This window comes from Phalacrocorax aristotelis, chromosome 14 (genome assembly GCF_949628215.1).
Source record: "Phalacrocorax aristotelis chromosome 14, bGulAri2.1, whole genome shotgun sequence".
Classification (NCBI taxonomy): domain Eukaryota; kingdom Metazoa; phylum Chordata; class Aves; order Suliformes; family Phalacrocoracidae; genus Phalacrocorax; species Phalacrocorax aristotelis.
This window is the reverse complement of record NC_134289.1, coordinates 8,299,647-8,323,257: the sequence shown is the minus strand read 5'-3', so window position 1 is coordinate 8,323,257 and position 23,611 is coordinate 8,299,647. Positions and strand designations below refer to the sequence as shown.

General features: G+C 44.0%; 1 protein-coding gene across 9 annotated transcripts; it reads right to left on the bottom strand.

Moving 5' to 3' along the window:
- Positions 1-527: 527 nt before the first annotated feature.
- SLC16A9 (solute carrier family 16 member 9) lies at positions 528-23,098 on the bottom strand. 9 transcript variants are annotated; one of them, XM_075109402.1, is made up of 9 exons: positions 19,409-19,926; positions 17,771-17,835; positions 15,798-15,857; positions 15,237-15,354; positions 13,943-14,171; positions 5,559-5,702; positions 4,532-4,627; positions 1,976-2,884; positions 528-1,632 (listed from the first exon to the last, which is right to left on the bottom strand). In XM_075109402.1, exons 5-9 carry the CDS (start codon positions 14,136-14,138, stop codon positions 1,454-1,456), a joined length of 1,524 nt encoding a protein of 507 aa, XP_074965503.1. In that variant the 5' UTR covers positions 14,139-14,171; positions 15,237-15,354; positions 15,798-15,857; positions 17,771-17,835; positions 19,409-19,926; the 3' UTR covers positions 528-1,453. The 9 variants fall into 9 exon arrangements, with proteins under 9 accessions (XP_074965503.1, XP_074965504.1, XP_074965496.1 ...); XM_075109403.1 differs by lacking the exons at positions 17,771-17,835; positions 19,409-19,926 and adding an exon at positions 22,974-23,098; XM_075109395.1 differs by lacking the exons at positions 17,771-17,835; positions 19,409-19,926 and adding an exon at positions 20,065-20,182.
- Between the last annotated feature and the right edge of the window lie 513 nt (positions 23,099-23,611).

Below are 23,611 nucleotides of genomic sequence, written 5' to 3'. Positions count from 1 at the left end.
CGCCATATGGTGTAGGACACCCCTTGGGTCGGTTGAGGTCAGCTCTCCCGGACGTGTCCCCTCCCAGCTCCTTGTGCCCCCCCCAGCCCCTCACTGGTGGGGTGGGGTGAGAGGCAGAAACTTACCTGACTCTGTGTAAGCCCTGCTCAGCAATAGCTAAAACCTCCCTGTGTTATCAACACTGTTTCCATCACTACTCCAAAACACAGCCGCATACCAGCTCAGGAAAGACTTCAACCTCACAGTGCTCCCTCCAGTCATGCCAGCCTTGGGCCTTGGGTTAAAGAAAAGCAAAAAGCCAGCACACACACAGAGCTAGCCTGTGGCTAGAGAGTATCCAGGCAGTGGGTTTCAGGACCTCTCTCTTCGTTGGCCTGTTTGGTGTTGACGTGTTGCAACTCCTTCCACCCCAGCTTCCCCCATACCTCTTCTCTTATCCTTCCCCCACGTTTTTTCTTGCTCCCTGTTACTAACATTTCTCCTTACTATGTCCGTTCCAAAAATAACAGCAAAAATGAAGCAAAAATGACATTGCTATCACATTTTTCCTTTTTTCATCAGATCTACCGTGTTGAAAGCTCTACTACTAAGCTCTGTGCAGCAGGTTCAGCCTACTACACTGTAGTTGCGCAGCAGGAGATGTCTCCAGTAGAGCCACTTACCTGTGGGTTTCTGTAAGCACATCTCCAACTCCAATCTAAAGATTATGAACTTGCATAACCAAGTCAACATTTCTTTTCATGTTTTCAATAATCATATTTATTCCTTGGTTTAAAAGGTTTTGGTTCAACAGTTTTATAAACAGACTTCACAAAATGTGCAATATTTATAAACATAGTTCTTAGTTGCAGTGGTAGTAAGAATCTTTACTTTCATCATAAATTTCATTTCAGTTATGCAATACAAGGTTGGTTTTATTCCCCTTCTTCTCCCTCCCCCAACTGGCACTTCATTGTTACTTGGAGAAATTTTAAAAAGACAAAAAGTTAATCTAAGCATGATGTTATAAGCACCTTGTCACAGTATTACATTCTAATAAGGCAAATTTTTGTTTCGTAAAGTCTGATTGTGCAACTCTGAGACCTGTAAAAGGTGACGGAAATGCCAACCTTCTCCAGTAAGGAACAGGCCTTCATTTTTGCTTTGACGTTTTCATCCCTCTGCACCACTCCCCTTAAAAAAACAAGTACAGCTGATAATACAGCAGAATATACCCCTTACAGGGTGAAAGGAAATTACAGTAGACAAAGGCTGAAAACACAGTACACAGTAGATAAAATAAGACTGTTCTTAAAAATAAAATAAAAAATGAAAAGAAAAAGAAACTGAACAACAAGCAACAACGGAATTTTTCTAGTGGAAGAGGATTTGTGGGCTTTATAAATAAGTGGAAAATTACTAAAATACTTTGCTATATAATATAAAAAAGCACAAAGTGTTTTCCAGTTGTCACCTAAGCACTAGATGCAACCTTGTAGGAGTAAGTATTTGGAGGCAGCTTTGCGCTCGGATTGGTACAGGCATTCCAGCAGGGTAACGCTGCCAACAGCAGAAGAAATCCACCCAGTAAGACACAAAAGCCACTGAAATAGAATGCAGTGTCATACTCCTGTGTCCAGTCGTAAAACCAACCTGAGGGTGAAAATAGGAGAGAAGTGCATCAGTGAGGAGTTAAACATAACACAGCACTCTAAGTTAGAGACATATCATGGAAAAAAAACCAAACAAACCAAAAAAAGGCCAAACCTAAAATACAGCTTAACCGCTTAGACATGAAACGTGCTTTTCATCAAAGCCAAAACCAGAACGCAATCAGCTTGGCCAGCTCAAGCGAAATAGGCCTTAACTTTTGCGGAAGATTTTGATGTCGTCTTTCCATTGTTATTAGGACCAACTGGAACGATTTGCATGGAAATTAATTCTCTCTGATCCTGACAAGCTCATGTTCATTTTAAAGTATCTACCTTGCACTTACCTACAATTGGTGGTCCGAGGCTATTTCCAAGCCCAGCAAAGAACATCAGTATCCCATACGCGTGAGTCAGTTTCTCAATTCCCACAGTCTTTGTTGTTACATACGGAAAAATCGACCAGTTCCCAGTGAGAAACCCCAAAATCCCAGAAAGCATCGCTAGTGTAAGGTAACTTTTGGCAAATGGAATTGCAAACAAGGCCACTCCTGTCATTAGTAGGGTAGTTACATACAGATATAAAGTGTTAACCCACTTAAAATCTGCAAGTATTCCTAAAGTAAGTTTGCCAACAGTGGTCATAATGCCTATAATGGAAATAAGGGGCATGTGATAGTCATCTTCATTAATGTTTGCGCTTCTTGCTACATCTTCCATGAGGAGAGAAGGAGGAAATCCACCAATATCAAAGAGCAAGATGGCAACAAAGAGAGCTGAAAATACTTTGTTCTTAAAAAGAACCACGGTTTCTTCCCAGTAGTTCACATAGAGCTGCCACTTCCTTTTGGCGAGTTGCTTGCAGAAGTTTGTCTGTTCTACAACTTTCTTTTTATAAGTGTCTTTCTCATTTACATTTATTGAGCTTAATACATTCTTATTTAAAATGCTATCCTGTTTGTAATCAGGTATATTGTTTGCACATTTTTCATCAACGTAGCCCTTTTCAAGGATGCTTATATTTTCTTCAACAGTCTTTTCTTTTTCATGGTAAACAAAATATTGATCTGGGACTTTGTCTACACATGTTTTTTCTGGTGGAGGGGAATCAGATGACTCCAGTGGCCTCATTAGGCTGCCACATGCTAATATGTTTAGAGACAGTGCACCAACTATTAGCAGACAACCATCCAGTCCATATAGATCAATAAGCTCTCTTTGCAATGCTGCATATATAAAGAGTCCAACACTTGAGCCTATAAAAGGAAAATAATATCAGTTTAAAATGAAGAACTGGTAACATTCTTCAACAGTAACAAATCTCTACATTTCAGCAGCTACAAATACACTGCACAGGAATGGTAAGTCATTTGTGCTCCTCTCTCCGCAGCCTAATGAACCGGTAAGTTATCATCCCTCCTGAAGCTACGGTTTCTTTATTGAGTATGCACACAATAAAAAGCCTTTCAAAATACCTCAACAGTTTATGATGATTAACACCACCAGACACTTAAGACACAAGTAAGATCAATACTATATCTGATTAAAAACATCAAAGAACTATTAAGCCATTCTTCTGCCATGCAGTCACACACATGTATCCCCTTCAGGTACCATTTTGAGTTAGCACAGTTAGACTTTCACACACCAACATTTTCCCCTTTCTCCTCCTCACTGCCACCTTCCTCCTCTGAGGCAGGAACAGACCAGGGGTTCACCAAGAGCCCTCCTAGAAACAGCCCTTGACCGCTTGGTGTTTAAGGAGTGGGGCTTACATGGTGTGAGCGTACTCCAAAGGCATTTCTGAAGCTCTGCAGGACCAAACATGCATTTGGGGAATTTGGCTATTCAGAATAAAACACTGAAGACTAAGCAGCTACTATGAACACAAGCATTTTATGCAATCACTCCAATGTAAAGAAAAAGCTCTCAGTGAAGTGAGCACAGTTCCACTGTAATCAATGGATGTCCGCTCACAGATACCGAGCGTTGGTTTTTCAAGTCAATTTAAAGACAAACTTTAAATTAAAATGATTTGCTGAAGACTGTCTCTAGGTTATATTAAAGCCATTTATATACTTCAGTACTCAATACACTAAAAAATAATTATAAAATTCTGATTTGCTTTGTCTTCCAGGTACTAAAATTAACCAGGGCTCAATAAGATCAGGCGTTAAGGCAAACTACCTGGAATCCCAACAAAATCCACTGAAAATGATTCCAAGGATCATTTCTGCAGAGGTCCCCCTTTATTCCACTGGTGTGGCTCTGGCATTAATATCTCACAACGCTGACTGTACTGACCAGGCCTCTCCTCACTAACAGCTACTTGAGAATTTTCCTTGTATTATCAGAGGTTTGTTTTTCTAGCATCCATTTAACACACATGGACAAAAAGCCGGGATGAGCTTTTGGAAGATTTCAGAATTTAGTCTCCTTTTGGATTAAAAACGGAAAAATATTAAAAATATAAGGCCAAACTTCAACTACTCCTTTCATGATACAGCCAATGCGAGGTTATGGTGATCCAGCACTTATATGCTGCATCTCCAACCTCTTTCTTGCCTCTGATCCGGTGTAAGAAAGAAGAGGGAGAAGAGAGCTCTCTGGTAAGTTTCCCCTCTTATTGCCCATGGCATACAGCCCAAGCTGCTCGCAAGTCTGCTTTCATTTTGGTGAATATCCTTTCCCCACCACATGGATAACGCATGCCATACACCTGCAAGTGTAGTTATGATTTCATCTGAAGCCTGATTTTATCTGTTCATTGATACCAATGTTTTGACTTAAGAAGTACTTCAGGAAGTACTTAGAAAAATGTAACCTCCTGGTTTTTATTGCCAGGGTAATGGTAGCTGTATCAGAGTTGAAGAGTTAGAGAGAATGACAACTAAAAGTCATACCTGTTGAAATCAGACCAAGTGCAAGGCCTCTGCGTTTGTCAAAATAGTGGCAAGTGATGGTAACTGTTGCGGTATACAAAAGGCCACATCCCAGCCCTCGAGAAAAAAAGTTAGAAATAAAGCATGTAACATACCCTGGGAAACGAATGTCCCTTTTTATTCCCCAGGTAATACAAGAGTGCACCCTGGGCACAGGCGCACCTTTTAACTCCGGCTCCGCACCAGCCACGCCAGCCTCACGCTGGCAGGGCCTTCAGGCTGCCTGCACTGTCCCACCTCCCTCTCCCCCGACCGCCCCTGGCTGCAGAACCGGCATGGAGCGGGCTGGGTTTGAGCTGTTCACGGGCTCAGGTTCTGTGCTGCATGGAAGGGTTACATGTGTTTCACTCAGGGGCTGGCCCCAGAAGACAGCAGAGCCGTGTCCGCATGGCACCGCGCCCGGGCCAGCACGCTGCTGGGTCCCTGCTGGCCAGCGAGCTGCCCGGATTCCCGACACAGATAATTTGATAAACTACCCACAGCAGGCCTCTGCAGCACAGAGGGGCAGGTCACCACCTGCCAGGAGAACAGGACTTTCATGCCTTTAGCACAGCGTTTCAGGTGCAATCCGGTTATGTGGAGAACAACATTGCTCCCTAACAATCCCTAATTTATCAAATTAGAATGAGTACATGACAAAATTCCTGAGGAGATGTTATTCCTTTAAGGCTGGCACTTCATGCCTGCAGAACACCTGCTTGATTCCACCCCTTAGGTAGAACCTCAGCTTCTCCGTCTCTAACAATCACATCAGCAGAGGACAAACTCTTTTCAAACCCTGATGAACATATGCATTGCCTTTATCTTTCACTACATGGTAACAGTCTGCTTGTGCGACACCCATCCCTGCTCCAAAGTAAAGTATTCCTTGATAAATCAAGTCCCAGAGTACCGTTGCCTCTGTCAATCAGTTTCCATTTCAGATTCTTAAACCAAGACTCAAAATAATAAAGATTACGTTTCTATATGAAGGAGCAGTGTTTCTTACCAACAACAATCCCATATGAAATATATAGAAAGTATATGTTAGGTGCAAAACTGCTCATCATGAGGCCCCCGGCCACCATAAAACCACTGAAAATTGCTACTGGTCTTGCTCCAAAAGATGACACACATATACTGCAGACAGGACCTGGAGGAAAAGCAAGAAAAAACATTCCTAGTAAATACCAGCACCGGTAAGAACTTCTAAAAAATCTCAGTCTATTGAAATGTTGCTTGTGATAATTATTTAAATGGATAATTATATTAAACAACAGTTCAGAGTACTCATTTTTACAGGATTCTTTAAGAGAGTCAGTTATAAAAACATACAAGATCAGGCTTGCAAGATCTTTGCTCAAGGAGAAACTGACATCAAGACCAGGAAATGGTACCAAGGTTGGGAGCGAGAGAGTGAGCAAACATTCTTTACACACAGGATGATACATACACACTAGACTGTAACACTATCACTGCACCCCTAAGGACTCGTACAACGGCTCTGAAAAGAATCTTCCCCTTTAGATACCAAAAGGGGTTAGAGACCATCAGCCAGGCTTTAACCAAGCAGGTATTTTTTGACAGAGCCCAAAAACTGTGTTTCAGAAAAGACAGTATCTGTATTCATCTTGATATAACATGAGATTTATAAAACTGAAATGGAAAATAGTAATTTCTGATCACAATCATGGTAAGAATGCCACCTGGTGCTTACACAGAGGAAATATCTGATGATATACCAGAGAAAGATAAACAGTATTCTTCCCTCATTTTCTAGGGTATTAAATATGTGTAGTTAGCATTCTACCAAAGAACTGTTTACTACCTCTCTTGGTTTCTACAGTAAAACTATGGAAACTAAAAGCCATTTATTGACAACGTCCAGAGCAATGTTCATGAAGTTCGGAAGAGGTTTCTCCCTCTCTGTTTTTTTAACCCCCACAATATTTCTTTATTGGTTAGTTCCCCAAAACAAGAACAAAGTGCAGGCAACATTCTTACTCTGCCTCTCCTCGGCCAGTTCTCTCTTCACAGAAGCTGTAGAACAAGCACTTATTTTCAGCTGTGTGACCTGGAATACACCTTTTAGTCTGAAGTAGTGTGCAAGCTTGGTGCCTTGCATAAATAAGCAACCAGCAAGGGACTTGGCTTGCAAAAGACAATCTCTCATCTGAAACCCTGCAGTTCTGAACATTCATACATAGACTTATATATCAGCCCCAACATCCTAAACTCAGCAACTCTGAGATTAGAAGTTAGATACACAGATGAATGACATTATTTAAAAACAAACAGAAAAAAAAACCCCAACCCAACAACAACAAGAAAGCCCTCACCACCTTTGTGTCTCCCCTGCAGCAGTACAAAGACACTCCATGGTGAATACAATCTGAAAACAGTAACTTTGGAGTCTGCCATTTGTTAAGGTTGGTCCTGCCTGACACACATATAACCCAGATTCCCAACAGATGGGAGGTGAGCCCAGAGAGGTGATATGAGGTGAACAACAGTTGGAGCCGAGTACGGTGCTTGCCCGGGTTTGCAGACAGGAGCTAGCAGCTGGGAATGCAGGCAAGATTTTCATGTGGTTACCGGCCATGGGACAGGCAGTTCTGGCAGGCAGGAGCACAGACTCGTTAGCAGGTGAAGCGATTCTCAAAGGCAAGGCAGGTCAGAACTTTTGCCCTATGTAAAAGCTCTCTGCCCAGGGAACATGAAGGGAAGGGAGTCCGAACCGGGGCTTATCCAGGCAAGGAGTTGGAGTTAAAGAAGAATCGAGAAAAATCTTCTGGGGAAGTGGGGTTTATTTGGATTTTGGAAACGATTAAAAAGGAAGATGTAAGTGCTTGCTGCTTCTCCAGAGTCAGCGCGCTGTGGGAATGAAAGCCAGCCAGAATAACTTGGGCAGAGTAGCTTGCCGAGAACAAAAGCTGAGAGTGTTAGATCATTGCTGATTCTTAGAATTAATTACTAGAACTGGCAAATTAGGATTGGTATGTTTCCTAAAACCATGGGATTTCAAAATAAACAAAGGATTGAATCTGTATTACATAAAATATTCTTCTACACTAAAAGAACATTAGGTAGCGATAACATAATTCAATTAAGCAGAGGAATTTTCACTCTTTCTCTTCTTTATTTCTCACCCACTATCTGAAACAAACAGTATTTGCCTTCCACCTGCTCCCTGTATTTCAACACAGCTACTTTCAGAAGGCCTCTGTCCAGCCTGGGGTGGTGGTACTGGTACAGACCACACTGATCACTACTAGAGGATCCAAGGTGAAGCTGGACCCTCTGACCCCAAGCCAGAACAAGGGAGACACAGAGCTGAAAAACAAGTCTTCATAATCTGACAAGGACACTCTCCTCTGGAACACCATCAAAAGCATCTCTGACAGGGTCCAACGAGATGCTCTTCCAGCTTCTCCCACTTACAAAAAATAATCCCAAAGGAGAACAGAAAGCACAAAGAAATCTTTTTGCTCTGACATGGAAAACAACCTGCACAAAACCAAAGAACCTACTCCAATAAGCTCAGTATTAATGTGTCATCTCACACAGCAAGAGATTTGGCAGCTCAGCAATGACCCTGTTATAAGAAGGAGCACCAGTATCAGTATTAAAATAGTTATTGTAGGTCTCCAGGACGAGAAGAAAAACAGCTCCATCTTCCCCTTCACACTAGGCCCTACTTTCACACTCCCCTCATTGTACTGCTAGAAAACAAAATTCACAAAAGAAAACCCCCATGACAGTCAGCATCTTTGTTCTTTTCCCTGCCTCCTCGCATTCCTTCTCCTTCTCCGTCTCCAAAAGAGCTGGCTTTTTTTTTTCCACCAGGCAAAGTACCTTTGGTTATTACCATGGTACTTGCACAGGAGTTCACTGTACACAAACGTGTTATTCTCTACAAGTAGTTCAAGCACAATGGGTTCAAGGCAGTTAATTCTGGTCAAACATCCAACTTTCCCAGAGTGGGACCAAGATTTGTGCTGTGAACTCCTGCCCTGTGGTTTTCGTTCAAAGTGGACATCCTGAAGAATGTAAGGGTCTACGTACAGCTGCATAGGAAACAGCTCTTCAGGCAGCATAAGGGGTTTCATTTAGTTGACTCTCTCTCAGAAAGATCCTTCCACTGGTAATGTATTTCTCACCGTAACATAAACAACATAAAAATAAAATCCCAGTGGCAATCCTCAATAGTAAGCATGGAAAATGGCTTTAAAGCCAGCATTTTGTTCAGTTTGCCAAGAGACTCCAGGGGTTAGCTCTGGTATTAGAATAATATTTGAAGACATTGATAAACATTTACCTCTTTTACAAAAAAAAAAAAAAGTCCCTGGGGCTTTTTTCGTCCAAATTATGTATCTTACAACTAGACCGAACTCTATTAAAAAATGATACCAGCCCAGTTTATAAGAATGACAGCTACCTCTAGGAAGAAAACTGTATTGTTCTGAAAGACTTTGAAGCCAGCGCAGGCACAGCTACTTCTCTTCTGCACACAACCTGTCAAGGCTCGGCAACCAGTAATACAATTGTCAGGCTCTGCAGGGGAGCAGTCAAGAAGATCCCTAGACAAAATGGGAAGAAGCAGCAGAAAGAAGACAGGCTCTCACAGTAGATATTCATGTGGAGGGACCAAAGAGGAAGAACTCCTAGGATGAATCATTTGTACATAGACATTTTCATTAAGATTTTTTTCAATACAAGACTTTACCCTTAGTGAGACCTGGAGGGAGTCCTTCCCGAGATGTGAAAACAAGCCATCTGCTGCTCGCACAGGAACTGTATAACTGCCGCGACCTTCTGATCTCCTGACAAGTACAAAGCTCTTTTGTTTAATGGACATCAAGAACCGACACTCTCTTCCTCTACCTTCCTACACAAAGACAAAAATTCTGCAAACTAACGCTCCCTTCCCCCACTCACCCACCTGAAGCGTCCTCCCTCCTTCACCTCATACATACACAAAACCTTTTGCTAAACAAACAATACTGGACAACTGAGTTTTTTCTTATCACCTGCATTAATCTGACCCACGCCACTTGTTGGTATCTGTCTGAGCATGTTGAAACTGTAGGGTAGAAGCAATGCTCAAGGACTGTATGTAACTGTATGCCTGGACAGAACACAAGAATAATTTTTGCATACAAAATGCGTTGCTAAAACCTGGTCATAATAAACGTAACATTCTCCAAGTGCTTGTACTTTGGATAAGAACATAGACCAGAAAGAGCCTTTTTACACCAAACAGCAACCTGCTCCCAACTGCTTGGAAGGACTGCTCCTTTCTGATCAAGTTATTAAATGAACTGGGTTCCTCTGCAGAGGAACCTCTGGGATGCCCTCTCCCCTCCTCACAAACCACGTATAGCTTCCACAGTTTACAGTGGGGGCTATCTACGTGCGAGGTTTTTGTCCAACAATATGTAGATGCTGCAAAGGGTTTTTTAGAGTTGTAAAAATATTGCTTGAAAACACAAAATTAAGCTTTTCAAACAGAGAACACTTGACGCCTCAGACCAGCAGAAACACCTCAGTAATTTATGAAGACATGCCTTTAAAGGGAGAATCCTCCCTTTGCTCTTTCTCCATTAACAAAGGGGAGTGGGAATGGGAGACGTATTGCTGGGGCCTGCTGCTGTGCCAAACACTGTGAAGTCAACTCTTACTATAAACAGCTGTGGAGCCAACTACAGGCTCCATGGTCTTTGTCTGTTTTGCTTTTAACAAGTGTAACATGGATCAAATTTAATTTCAGCCTCCAAATGAATGTAAAATTAAGAACACTTGATGCAGGAGAAACACATGATCTCCAACAATATAATAAACAGCCCCCTCTGGCCTGTTTTTAGTAGGGAAAACATGCTAAGCTCTTTGCAATTTCTTTCCATGCAACAAGCCCTACATCATCCACGGAGCCATGTGCCGCATTCCACCTGACCAGCATTATGACACATAATATTGTAGAAGAGCTCTCACCACAACCCAGCACAATAACACTGATGCTTTTCTTTCACTTTTTTAGGGGCATTTCTTCCAATACACTGTAAGGTCATATCACACAAAGTTATAATTCAAGTCATCCTGCAAGGAAGAAATCAGTCAGGTCCCTGTCCCGTTCCCTTCTCCAGCTGATGAGCCGAACAGTCCAGCTCAGGGCGGACTGCTGGCCTTAGCGACGCTGCCTGTGCTGTGAGCAAGAGGACAGAAATCGAACACCAGACAGCTAGGAAACTCGTCTCAATAAACAAGGTGCTGTACGGGGTTTCTATGTCTCGAGTCTAAGTTTAGCTCTCACACAAGTCAGAGGTAAACACTGTAGAAGGGATACCAACGCAGCAAATGTGAAAGGACTCGCCACCATCAGCTACTTTAAAAAACATTTAAGACCACATGTGCAGAGGGAAGAGGAGACACACAGAACCTTTTTCTGTGCCAGCTGGCATACATATAGGGATGTTTTCTTCTTTTTGGTGAAATTACAGTAGTAATATAGCACAGCCACTACCTTCCTCTGTCACAGAAGCTAGCTAATGTGATTTCCAGCGCTATCAATGAGAAAAGCCTTCCTTAAGAAAACGGACACTAACTCCTTTCCTGTATGTAGCCGCAAATCTACCATAACTGCCATTCTTTTTCCAATCTGGCATCTACAGATGTTAAGTTGGAGAGGGCTCACAGAAGATTCTTAATGGCTTTTCAGAAGAGCCTTAACTGAAAGAGCGGAAGTCTCTTGTATCAATGGCAAAAAGACTGTATCAAGTTACAGGCTTAAAAGAAAATTCAGAAGTAAATTGATTGCGGTCTCTAGACTTATACCACACTTATTCAATGACACTTCAAATTATACCACTTAAAGATAACATTATTCATCAGCTGAAAACTAAAACTAAGCAACTTGTATTATAAGATTACATAATTTTAACGAGGGAACTAAATACTGAAAAAAGAAAAGACAGGGAATGCACTGAACAAACATGTCCTAAATCAAGTGAGAATTACAGTATTTTCTGCATGTAACATGGGTTGCTTTAAGAGTAGCAATACCTGAAAAAAAGAGTCTTCGGATGACTAGATCAGAGACTGGAAACCAAAAAAAGGAGGAGAAGGGAAAGAACAGCAAATATTAGAAGAATTGAGTTCGGAACAGTAAAAGGCAAGGGGACTATGGAAAGGCTTTGGGGTAAGGATTCCTGTTACCAGCATTCACAGATGTAACACTGCTGCTGAAGTCAGCTTGCTTGGGGAGATTGTTAAGTTATTAAGTTACAGATAATATCTTTTTACATCCATGAAAATTTGCTAATTTAGGAAAATTCTATTAGTCCCATCATCTACTTAACATAGTCTACAACAAACACACAATGGTCCCACCTGGCCCATAATACTGGAACCTGCAACAGCACCAGTAAGATCAGAAGTAAGTTCTCTTTTCCTATACTCGTTAAAAAGGGCCTAACTTTACAACATGTTATATCAATGGTTTTGCGCTGAAAACACGTATGTTCTTTACACTAGTGACTAGCTCAAAAAAAGGCCTGCAATGAAAACTGAATGAAAACTCATAACTTGTCAAGAGCATTCTGCATTTAGGTAGAGGTTATGATGCTTAAAGTGTCGCACCAACAAGTTCACTTGAAGTAAAGTCATCATTGAGGTCAGATCCCAGCTTGACAAGACAGTGGGATCTTCCATTTCAGGTAAAGCAGGGAATATATATTTTGTTTTCAGTCAACTCTGAAAACCTCAATGCAATTAAAAGGTCCTCACTGTACTTTTTTAAGGCATTAAAAATAGGAATGATTATCCAGCTTCCAAATCCTGAACTGAAAGAGTAAAAGCACACTGACACACAATGTTCCTCCTAACCCATCAAAATTTCAAGTCACGTAATCATTCTGTACCAAAATCAATTACCATAGTACCTTTTATTTGTGTTATTCAATCGCAGAAGCTTCTATTCGCTATAAAACACACTACTGACAACTGCTCACGGTGGCAACACAGAGGGCACTACAAAATCTGGGAACTAGCACGGTGTTGGCATATGAGAAATGGGGCTAAGGCTCTTGTCAGAGGAGAGAGCCAGAGACTTCTGGTCTCCAGGGAGAGGGTTTTTCTTCAGCCCATCTCTTGCAATTCCCTTCTGCCTAGTTTTTTTTCAGTAACTATCTTGTTTAGCCTCCCCCCCCCCCCCCCCCCGCCATTCATTTTCCTACTCAAGTTTATTTAGATCTTGATCCATTAGTAATAAGAGTTAATGCCCTTAAAACAGGAAAATAAAATAGTATGATGGAAGAGCAGTCTACAATTCTTTGCCCACTTACACTCTGGGACTCAATATAGTCTTCTTGTGGTTAATGAAACACCTGCCTCTGCCCATTTCTATTCTGCCTAGTGGTACAAAACCCTAACACAAGTGTGACACCAGTATTTGGCCAGTTATAGCCTCATACAAAGGTCATATAGGTCATAGAGGTCTTCATTCAGGTCTGTATCACTATTTGACCATCAACTTTCTTTTAAGAAGAGATTTCCTCAGAATCCTGAGCTGCATTTTGTCCATTAAGCTACATAATTGCTTGCCCGTAGCAATTTCTCTGCTGGCAGGCAATTTTTTTCCAGATTCAGCAAAAACATAATAGTTCCCATGGCAAGTCTTTGAAAAGCAGCAGTCGGTGATATTACCCAGTACAATACCCATGCTTGATATTAAAACAACAACAACAACAACAAAATGGACCTATGGACTTTCAAAGGGGTCTTCTATTTCTCTAAAACCCTGCTGTTACTCTCCAAGTGACAATGTCTTACTAAAGAAAAGCTTCCACTTAAGTTGTTTTGTTTAATGCCCCCGTTATCCATAACTTTCCAGGCTTCAAAGGGAGTTTCTTCCTCAAACAAACAGTGGAAAAGAGCCCTCCCCCACTCTAAAAGATGGGTTTATTTCTACAGCTGTAAAATGAGTAGCTGGTTTATTAATTGACATTTTTTTCTTAAAGCACTTGAACCATTTCAGACTAGCAGTTTGATCTGATTTTAAAGATACTAATGCAAATGTTAGTGTTAAAGCCTCATTAAAAAAATCAATAAAATTGCCATTCAGTTTCCCAGAGATTGGTTTTCCTAGTTTATTCAAATACAATAATTTTGAATTTTCTAAGGGTAATATTTTTATTACTCTTTTACTGTAATATTGTTTTGGTTTATGTGTAGTGGAACTACAAATATAATCTTCTTCCCCGTCTTGACCTAAACCAAAAATGCAGCATCCTCATTCTATCGTTTGCAGCTGTCTTTAATGTAATTCCAAAAGCACACACAGGTAAAGCATCTATTAGAAACTTTTCGATTTAAGATAGATACTGCATCTACACTTACTGGCAAGCAATCCAATTCCGTTTGCTAGTGATCCAACCCAAGCAGTCTTGCCTTTCCCTTCGCCAAAAGCATCCAGCCATTCTAAATACAAGACTCCCACCGCCAGCGGTGATCCGTAACACAAGAACTGAGTAAAGAAGGAAACGACAACAATCACCCAGCCCCAGCCACCATCTGGTGGTTTCCGAAATACCATCTTGTCAGATGAGTGCAGATGTACAGGCAGAACCTGTGTAAACAAAGCACAAAGAGAACAGAGCATTAGGACGGTGACTGACCGAGGTTTGCTGATACAAGTGAGCTGCACAGAGAAGTACACATTTAAACAGAGCCTTATTTCCACCGTCCTTCGAGAAATACATGCAGCACAGCGTACAGGCAATGAAAAGTAGTTATTATTTGGTACTTCTACGTCTTCTGCATAACACAGGAACAGTACACAAAGCATTAGTAAGTCATACATACATCAGCACTGTATTACAGAAAGGGAGAACACTTCATTTTCTAAGTAATAGGCTTTATGAAGACCTCAGGTATTAACATCTGCCACAGTTCAATGAGAGAACCGCATGGCCACCAGCTGTTAAGCCCTCAGATACACTGAGTGAAGCATGTAGGCTTGAAGGGCAAGAAAAGCTACAAGTATAAAAAAATCCCAATAAATAATGTAGGATTAAAAAAAATTCACAAGTATAAAAATATTAGTTCAAGGTAAAAAGAAAAAAAATATGTCTACTTAGCTGTAATCTCAGCATAGTACCCTGCAGTTTAGCAAGGTGTTTGCCACCAGATAGTGTACTCTGGGAGGGACAGGCAGAGAGGAAGACTGACGTTATGGAAATAGTAACAGTGCTCTGCTCTGTCAACAAGGTGATGTGTAGAGGACTGATGCATCCAAAAATCACTTCATACGTATTAGTAAGTGAAGAGTGTTCTAAAACTGTATACAGGTGTTGGCTTATATGCCAAGACGTGACAGTATTAAGCATGCACACCAAAATCTCCTATAACCTGTTGCAGTGTCCACACTCTGCAGAGTTTGCACACATCACCCGTCCCCAAACTGGCACTCGTTTCTTGGAGTCCACAACTACTCCTTTGCATGGTGAGATCCATCACCTATGCATCTACGGCTTTAAATAACTGACGGCCCTCACACCTTCTCAAGAGTAGTTTGTGAATGTAAGGGCTGAGGCCTCTAACATCTAGCAAAGAATTTAGAAGTTTCCAGGCTAAACTGCTTTGGAGTTTGGATGACTCCAGTGATACACGTGTCCCTGTGCGCACAACTAACCTGCCCTCCCTCTCTAGAGGGAGCAATCTGCCGAAGCGATGATCACAAAATCCATGTTCTGCTCCTGGCTCTGTCACTAACCAGACGTGTGATTCTCAACAATTTTATCTCCTTTGCCCTGTAAGACAGAAACAGATAAGATCTTATCCGGTTTTCTTCATGAAATACTCTCAGGGACCATCTTCACCTTACAGCTTAGGCACTAAGGCTGCTGCAGTAACAGTTCTGCTCTTGGAGACCCCAAGAGGCAAAGCAGAAAAATAAACATGTCTCACTGCCTGTTTGGCTCCCAACCCAGGGGAGATGGAGTTCTTCAGCTTTTCAGTGAAAGGAAAAAAGTTACTGCTTTACGGAAGCAATGGTATAATCGAATAGAAAGTAACAGAGCTTGCATTCAAGCTCCCTGTACTCACTGATCGAGCAATTTTTAAGAATTCACGTTGAAAACTTGCAAAAAAGCTGCAGTACAAAATTTTGAGGAATAATTACTATAGAGACATGAAAAAGGCCAGTTCGTTTTTAGAGGCACACTTAAATGTTACTTTGAGGGTAGATACTTACAGATGATGACACAAAAGTCCTTCAGCTCCCTACAAATGTACCTTCACGTGGCAACTCTACCTGCAGGAAAAGAGGAGAAAAGCAAGTTTTCAGCTGAAGTATCACTGCAACAGTGAACGCAACTTTGAAAAACTGGTATTTTTACATTAAATGACTTCTTTTTAATATCTTTTCAGAGGAGCTTCAGAAGTAATCAAGTTATCTCAGTGGAGAAATACTGATTCCCCCCTCAATTAATTAACAGCTGACAGCAACCTTGGGCTCCAAAGTAACAAAAACATTGTCTGCTAATGTAAAATAAACTTTGACATTCTAGGTCCTTTAGGAGTGATTTACAGCTTTAACATACTGACAGTCCTTCAAGATACAGTGTTTCCAGTTACAAATGTTACAACATTATACGCTTCAGTTATAAATGTAAGCTCTGATTTATTTCCTCTACATGTCTGGTAAGTGTCCCTTGATTACCTCAGACGCAAGGGTGACAGCGGCGATAGACAAACGTCATGCCACACCGTAAGGTATCAAAGCATTAAGAAGGTGCTTACAGGTACTTTCCTAGAACAATAACCTTTATACAAAAGGGGATCCCCATATTTCTACACAAAATATTTAAACTGTATGTACGCAGCCACCAAAAGAGCTGACATACGCATCCCTCCATGCATTAAATAAGCATCACTTGGCTTGGTCTGTCCCTGACTAGAGTAAAAATGGTGGAAATAAGTGACAGCTTCAAGAAAAGACACTTCCACTGAGACAAAGCAAGGAAGTTTTCAGAAACCTACTAAAATAATGGAAATAGTGAATAATCCCAACTCCAATTTGTTTAAAAAGTAAGCTTCAGCAAACAAACACATTTTAGCTGTGATACTGGTTTCCACTATATTGAGGCCCTAAAATTTGGCACAGAGACAACTCTGAGTTCAGTTTTATTCTGAACGTTCGATGGGGAGGAAAGGAGGGCAGGGCAGGAGAGGAAAAAAGTTTTCTTAGTCTTCAGTCACGTAGTCTTTTCTAATAGAAAGACTATAAAAACACTCTGGATCTGTTCCTCATCTGCTGCAAGTTTGCACAGCTTTATTGACTTTAACCAACTGCTCCCAAGTTATGGCAGCAGAAGAGCTGACCTCCTACTTCCTGATGTCTCCTATTTTGCACCACAGATCTCTTTTGCATCTTTTAGCTAAATTCAGGATTTTAGGTAGCAAGAACACCTGTATTTTCTAAACACTTCAAGCCATTTACAGTGTACAATTGTCCAGCAAAAAGTGAAAACCACTGTCATTTTTCCCCCAGAAATTGTCACCAAAAGGAACACAGACTTACAAAGCCCCAGAGTTTGTTTTTAAGAGCCAACACGACCTGGCTTTTCCTTCCCTTTCTTGCAGGTTACTCCTTCACCTCACACTGCTTTGTGCCTATTACCTAAAATAAAGTGCATTTTCTAACTTCCCTGAAGGCATGAAGTCCTCCTGAAGGGAGCACACGAGCTGCGAGCCCTGTGCAAGGATCCCGTTCCCCAGAGCCCTCTGCTATGACATATAATTAAAGATGTCCCAGTCAACCAACTGCTGCTTGCACTGTGGATGTCTGTACTCCTTTTATTGCTACATTATTTGATGCTTCCCTGAAAACGAAGAGTTGCAGTATAAAAGCTTAGTAGCACGGACAAGAGCCAACAGGAGGAACTAAACCTTCGCTACTCCCAACACTGCCTGCGTGGGATCAAATCTGTGCATTGACTTGGGAGGGATCCAAAGTGCCTTTTGCTATTTTCTGACTGTGTGGAAGGAGGATACAGACTCTGCAGATACACATGATCATCAAAAATAAAGAAACAGAAACACATACAGAAAAGAGCATTTAACAGTTTTGTCTTCTCTTGGAATCAGCCAGGAAGACTTGTGCGATCCCAGAGAGAGACAAACAATGATGGGCTTTAAGATTCAGGTGGGAACCATTTCACAAACCTTACTGTTCACAAACCCTAAGGATGTTGTTTCAGACTCCAGGAAACCTGGTCACTTCAGAAACACTAATATGGAGAAAAGAAGCATAAAGAATTAAACAGTAACTTGAAGTTCAGTCAGAAAAAGCTTTTCAGTGAGTTGTACTCACTGCGAATAAGAATCAGAGGAAGAGAGCTGCTTGATGAAAGCCTTTATGAACAACAACAAAAAGAAACCCTAGAGAACGAACTGAACAACAACAGTTTTAACGTGGGAAGAGAGAGATGTCTGGCTGCAACTATTTTCTTTTACGTAAGCATCGTTATCACCATATCAAGCTCTTTTTCTATAAATCTTAAAATTTGGCTCAAAGATGAGAGAGGAGCACAAAAAAAAAAAAAAAAAAACCTGGTCTAAAGAACACAAGTATGACCGAAACATTAGCCCTCAGCACAGAAACTTGTATTAATCTGTGGCAAAGGGAACCTTGAGAAAGAGAGCAGCAATGCGATTGTTTCTAGTTTGTTATTTCTGCAACTGGAGTCTGGTTAAGAAGGCTGCTTTCTGCGACCAGCACATGGCTGCAAAGAAAGCCGATGTCAGCAGAATCCCTGTGTGATTAACGCTCAGCTATTCCAGTTTTGCAAGGCACTGGTACAAATTAAGACGGTACCAGCCAGAATGGTAACATCCCTCATTTTAAGTCAAATTAGATTTCATGTAAATTTCTTTTTCTGGCAACATTCTTCCAATTATCATCTGAAGTTTCTGCTACCCTCAGCTTGCAAGTAACACCTAGAGCCTTAGAGCGGTGGTGATACATTACAGTTGTTTTTAATGTACCCATCATTTCCAAACACCTGCATACGTACTGACATGACGGTACCAGCATTGTACTAAATGCACTGAAAAAGATGCACCTGTACTTTGATGACATCAGACTTTAACTCATGTTTAAACTACAGTAGCTCCCACATTTAAATATTTGTCCAAGTTCTTTCACACTGAACATATATATTTCCTTCTCAGTTCTCAGCATTCAGGTCTACCTACTTCTCATCCTTTGTAAATTATGCAAGAGGCTCATCAACATAAATAACTCCTTCCATTTCTACCTGACAAGGGAAGAAGCATGGAGTTTAAAAAAAAAAACCAAACTACCAGAACAAAACTTACCGGCAGTGTAACAATGTTTTTCCATTGTACAAAATAAGTTCACATAAAGAAGCATCAGCCAGGGCAGCACATAAACCCTCCAGCTTTGTACAAATCTGTCAGCTCAGCAGAACCCGTCCTACCTGTTTGCAGAGCGTCGCTGCCCCAGAGGGGATGGAAACTGCCCCCCCCCCCCCCAAGTCTATTCTAGCCTACAAGTACCACTGACTGTCCGACACCAGCACGCACCCATACAGACAGCTGTAAGCTGGCCCTGCTATAAGCCACCAGCCAGCTGGATGGACCAGAGGAGAACGTCTCCGCCAACACCTCTGCCAAAGGTGTGGGCCACCTTACGCATCACGACCTGCGAGGGCTCCCCTGCGCGTCGGCTCCCTCGCCAGCTCCTCCGTGGGGATGGAGGGACTCTTATAGCCCCCGGCTCGCCTCGCCTCTCCCCACGCCCCGGGGGCCAGCCCACCCACCCCCGGGGAGCCGCGTTACACATTGACGCCGTCCACTTCCAGACCGGTTTTGACGGGAACAGCTCATCTGCGCGGCAACACGCCCCGAAAGGCGGCTGAAGGTCGCCCTCGCCGGGCCGATGCCACGCACACGGTGAGACAGGGTCACGCCACGCCGTCCCGCTCCCGGCCAGCCGCGGCCTCCGAGACGGGCACCCGCACCGGGCCCCGCAGCGATGCTGATGGGCGCCCGCTGCCGCGTGCCCACGGCGGGGACGGCGCCACGACACCCCCGGGTGCCACCCCCGAGGGACACCAGGAGATACCCGCAGCCAGCACCAAGGGCTGCTCACAGCGGGCGACGCGGGATGGAAGTCGGTAGCCACCGCAAGGAAAGTCGGTAGCCACCGCAAGGGACAGCAGCTGCCCGGCGGGCACCCCGGGGCGGCGGCAGGCCCTGGAGCAACCCCTTTTCCCCCAAACCCGGTGCTGGTGAGGCCCCTGCAGAGCCACCCCACCACCACCACCCCCGCTCCGAGGGCCACCCGGGGCTGGGACAGCCAAGCCAGGCCTCCCGGCGGAGGGGCGGGCCAGGGGGCGGTGCGGCCCCGGTGTGGCGGCTCCCCCCGGCCGGGCCGGGCCCCCCCCGACCTGCCCGAAGGCCGGGACCCCCCGATACGGCGCCATCCCCGTTACCTGCGCCCCGCGCCGGCAGCAGCGGGCGGCCGGCGGGGCGGGGGGCGGGAGCCGGCCCCGGGGCGAGCCGGGGCAGCCCCGCATCCCCGGCGCGGTACGGTGCGGCGGGGCGGGGCGGCGGCCGGTGCCGGCACGAACCGGTTGTAACTCGGGCGGGGGGAGGAGCCGCCGGGGGCCGCCACCGCCTCCGCCCGCCGCCCCGGGCGGGGGGGCTGCCCTGGCCCGGCCCCCGCCCCTCCGCTCCTCGGCCTCACCTCCATCGCGGGTCCCTGCCCTCCTCCGCCTCCCGCTCGGCGGGCGGACCCCGGCCTCGCCGCCTCCCTTTCGCCGGGGAGAGGCCGGACCCCGAGGGTCGCCCACAGCCGGGGGCCGGGGCGGGGGCCGCTGCCCTCACCGCGGTGTCCCGCCGCCCCCGGTGAGGGCCGGGCCCCAAGGCACGGTAAAAGCCCCCCGCGTCCCCCTGCCCTGCTGCGGTATCGGCATAGCCAGGCCGGAGGCCGAAGGCAGGAGCGGGACCGCAGCGGCTTTGAGCCTGCGCCGGTACCAAAGGCAGCGCCACGGCTGCAGGACGGGGACGGGCGCTGGCTGCCCGCCGCCGTCGCTGCCCAAAGGCTGCAAACTTGCGGTGCAAACAGCGATGCAGGCAGCGTACGTGCAGCGCTGCTCCTGCAGCCTGCTAGCTCAGGTAAGAGAGAACTCACTGCCTTTAGAGCTGGTCTCACGAGAGCCCTAGCCCAGATCGGCGTGCGTGGCACGTCCAGCGCTGTTAGACATGACGAGGTAGCTACCAACTCACACAAGTTCAGCTGCTTGCAACTGTTGCCCTCCAGACTGCAAAATCTGTGGCAGAAGCTGACTGAATGCCCCGCAAGTATCAGGCTCGACCCCTGGCTGCGCGTTCGGTGTGGCAGCCCTGCTGCTCTCTCCACCCAGTTAGGTCAGCTCAGGTACCCACACAAGCTGCAGCTAGAAACACACACATCACTAGAGTGGAGTGAAATTCAGAGCTGAAATATTCCTAGAGCTGAAATGCTGAAGCAATCTCAGATGTTTACAGCCCACGCAGTTCCTACAGGTATGGCATAACTCCCCCTTGAGACCTGCAGTCCAGATTTACTCCTCAGTGCAATATTTACAAAGGTTCATGAACTTTAAGTATCTTTAAGTGCCCAGATCCACCTCACAGCGATCAGGCAAATATTAAAATGAATACTTGCTACGGGAAGGACTGACAGAGAGTGATGCAAACTCAACTCCCTTCTAAGACATCTCTGAAGCGAGAAGGCCGCAGCTGGCATATGGTTCAATTTTGGGTATCTCATGACAAAAAGGGCAGCCAACTGAAAAAAGAAAAGAAAACGAGAGAACAGGAACTATCAGAGCTCCGGGAAACTGGTCCAGGGAGGAGGACTGAAATAAACAGCATTTAGCCTAGAGAGAAGGCAGAGGGGAAACAACAACATTCTTCAAGAAGTATAAGGAGTTACTGCAAAGAAAAAGGAATTAATTGTTCTGCATAGACAATAGACAACTAGAAGAGGTCAGTGGGCTTAAACTCCATCAAGAGATATTGCTTTAGATATTAGGAAAAGCAACACTAGCTCAGTACCGGCAGAGATTTCTTTGAAAGAGCATAGCATTTTGGGAACACACATGCACTGGGTTGCCGATGTAAGAAATGACCCAAGACAGCTGCTCAGACAGTAAACAGCCTCTCTTTCCTTTGATCATTTCGTAGGCCCAAGGACACAGGCTGAAATCGAAAGGCTAACTGAAATCTTTCCATATTCACTCAAGAGATGGCTGGAAAATAACAATTCTGAAACAACCATTCAAGATGTGCCTTTTCCTACACTTCAGTACAAAACTAATAAATGTGATAAGAACCTTTTTGCTTACAAGTGCATAAAAAGCTCCAGTTCCCATTGCGGTGCTTAACGTAAGCGTTTTGCTTTTTGAGCTCTACAGAAGCTTAAAAGCCAATGATGTGAGCTAAAATTAAGGACAGGACATTTCACTCCAGCAAAATTGGTTATCAGCATCTGAAAAACCAGTGAAGAAGAGTATTTGCATGTTCACACGTAGTCATTAGAGTACTGCATACAAGAAGCTTGGAGTTCGCAATGGTTTATCTCTACAGGAACACTGAGGACAATTAAGGCATATCAGTTACAGCATACACTGAAATACACTGGATCTTTTTGCAGAGGAAGCGGTCCTAGTCAGATGCAAACCAACTTTAGATCACAGGCAGCTTTGGACCTGAAGGAGAAACCCCACTTGAGAATTAAAATGCACTTTAAATGAATACATTATCGATCCTAATTGCTTTGCTTTAACTTCTCTGGGTGCCCTCCCGATGACAAGTCCTCTGCTTTTAATTAGCTCTGCTTTTCATATGAACAGGCCAGTCAAGCGTATACCATAATTTTGAGAGGGCAACCTTGCTGGCCAGAGGCAGGCTTGTGAAAACAAGCCGCAGAAACAAAAGGCTAGAGGGAAGGGTCCCTCCTCCACGCCTCCTTTGTCCTTCGTTTCATAACAAGCAAGGCAGCTTCCTCCAACTCTAGGTTTCTGCTCACTCAGCCTACGGTGTTTTGGTAGCTGCGATTTGGCTTAGATTTCAAATCACTGATTAATCTTCTCATTTATTCAGAAACCCTTCCTACAGGGCCTTCAAAGGCAAGTGAATTATAACGGTGCCACAGCTGCGCCTTCTGTAGCCATGCTTTTGTCCTACGCACCACCAGAAGAGTTCTTAAACCTTCACTTTAAAATAGAACATTAAGAGAAACACTGAATAATGCCTCCCCATCCCTCCCCCAGCCTCGGGGGTTTAAGAATCCAAAGGATAAAGGTACATACATAGCATGGCCGGGCATGAGAGCAGCACCTAATTAAAAAGTTACCTTGTTTTTGGTGAGCCATGGCTGCAGGATGTGCAATTCTATGTCACTAGCAGCTGCAGCAGTGTACAGACGATCTAGAAACGTTCTCTGTTCTACAGACAGCGCAGCAGCAGCAGCAGCCGCCCCTGAGGGTACAGAGAGCAATTTAGAGAGTATCCATATAGCCGTCCTGGAAGGGGTCCTTCCCAGCAAGGAACGCAGCTCGTGTGCCAAACACCCCAAAACCGACCAAAAAGGAATTCTCATCCTGCCTAAAAGCAGGGGGGCAGAGGGGATGTTTGCAGGGGTTTTGGGGGTTTGTTTTTTGGTTTGGTTTTGGTGTTTGGTTTTGTGCTTTTTGTTTTGTTTTTAAAAACAGAAGGTACATAATCTGCAATGGAGGAAAAATCTCAAAGCATAAACCAATTCTAAATATTTGATCAGCTACTGTTCTGCAACTTGTAGTCCAGATTGAGAAGTATCCTTTTGTACATTTGCAGTCTTCACACAATCTGTGCAGGAGGAGAGACTCTGGACACACTGGCTTGGCCCTTTCATTCCAAAGTTCATTGTCGTCTTAGGTGTTTTGTTAACTTGCTTGTGGAAAATGTCCATTAATGATTGAAGGGGAAAAAAGGTGAGGAAAGCAATCAGTAGTT

Bases quoted from the DNA above. Each gene is read 5' to 3' on its own strand.
- SLC16A9 (XM_075109403.1), bottom strand. From the start codon at position 14,138: ATGGTATTTCGGAAACCACCAGATGGTGGCTGGGGCTGGGTGATTGTT. The intron at 5,703-13,942 runs GTAAGTGTAGAT...CTTTTCCTCCAG, and splicing joins CGGAATTGGATTGCTTGCCA to GTCCTGTCTGCAGTATATGT. The intron at 4,628-5,558 runs GTAAGAAACACT...TTTTTTCTCGAG, and splicing joins TTCATATGGGATTGTTGTTG to GGCTGGGATGTGGCCTTTTG.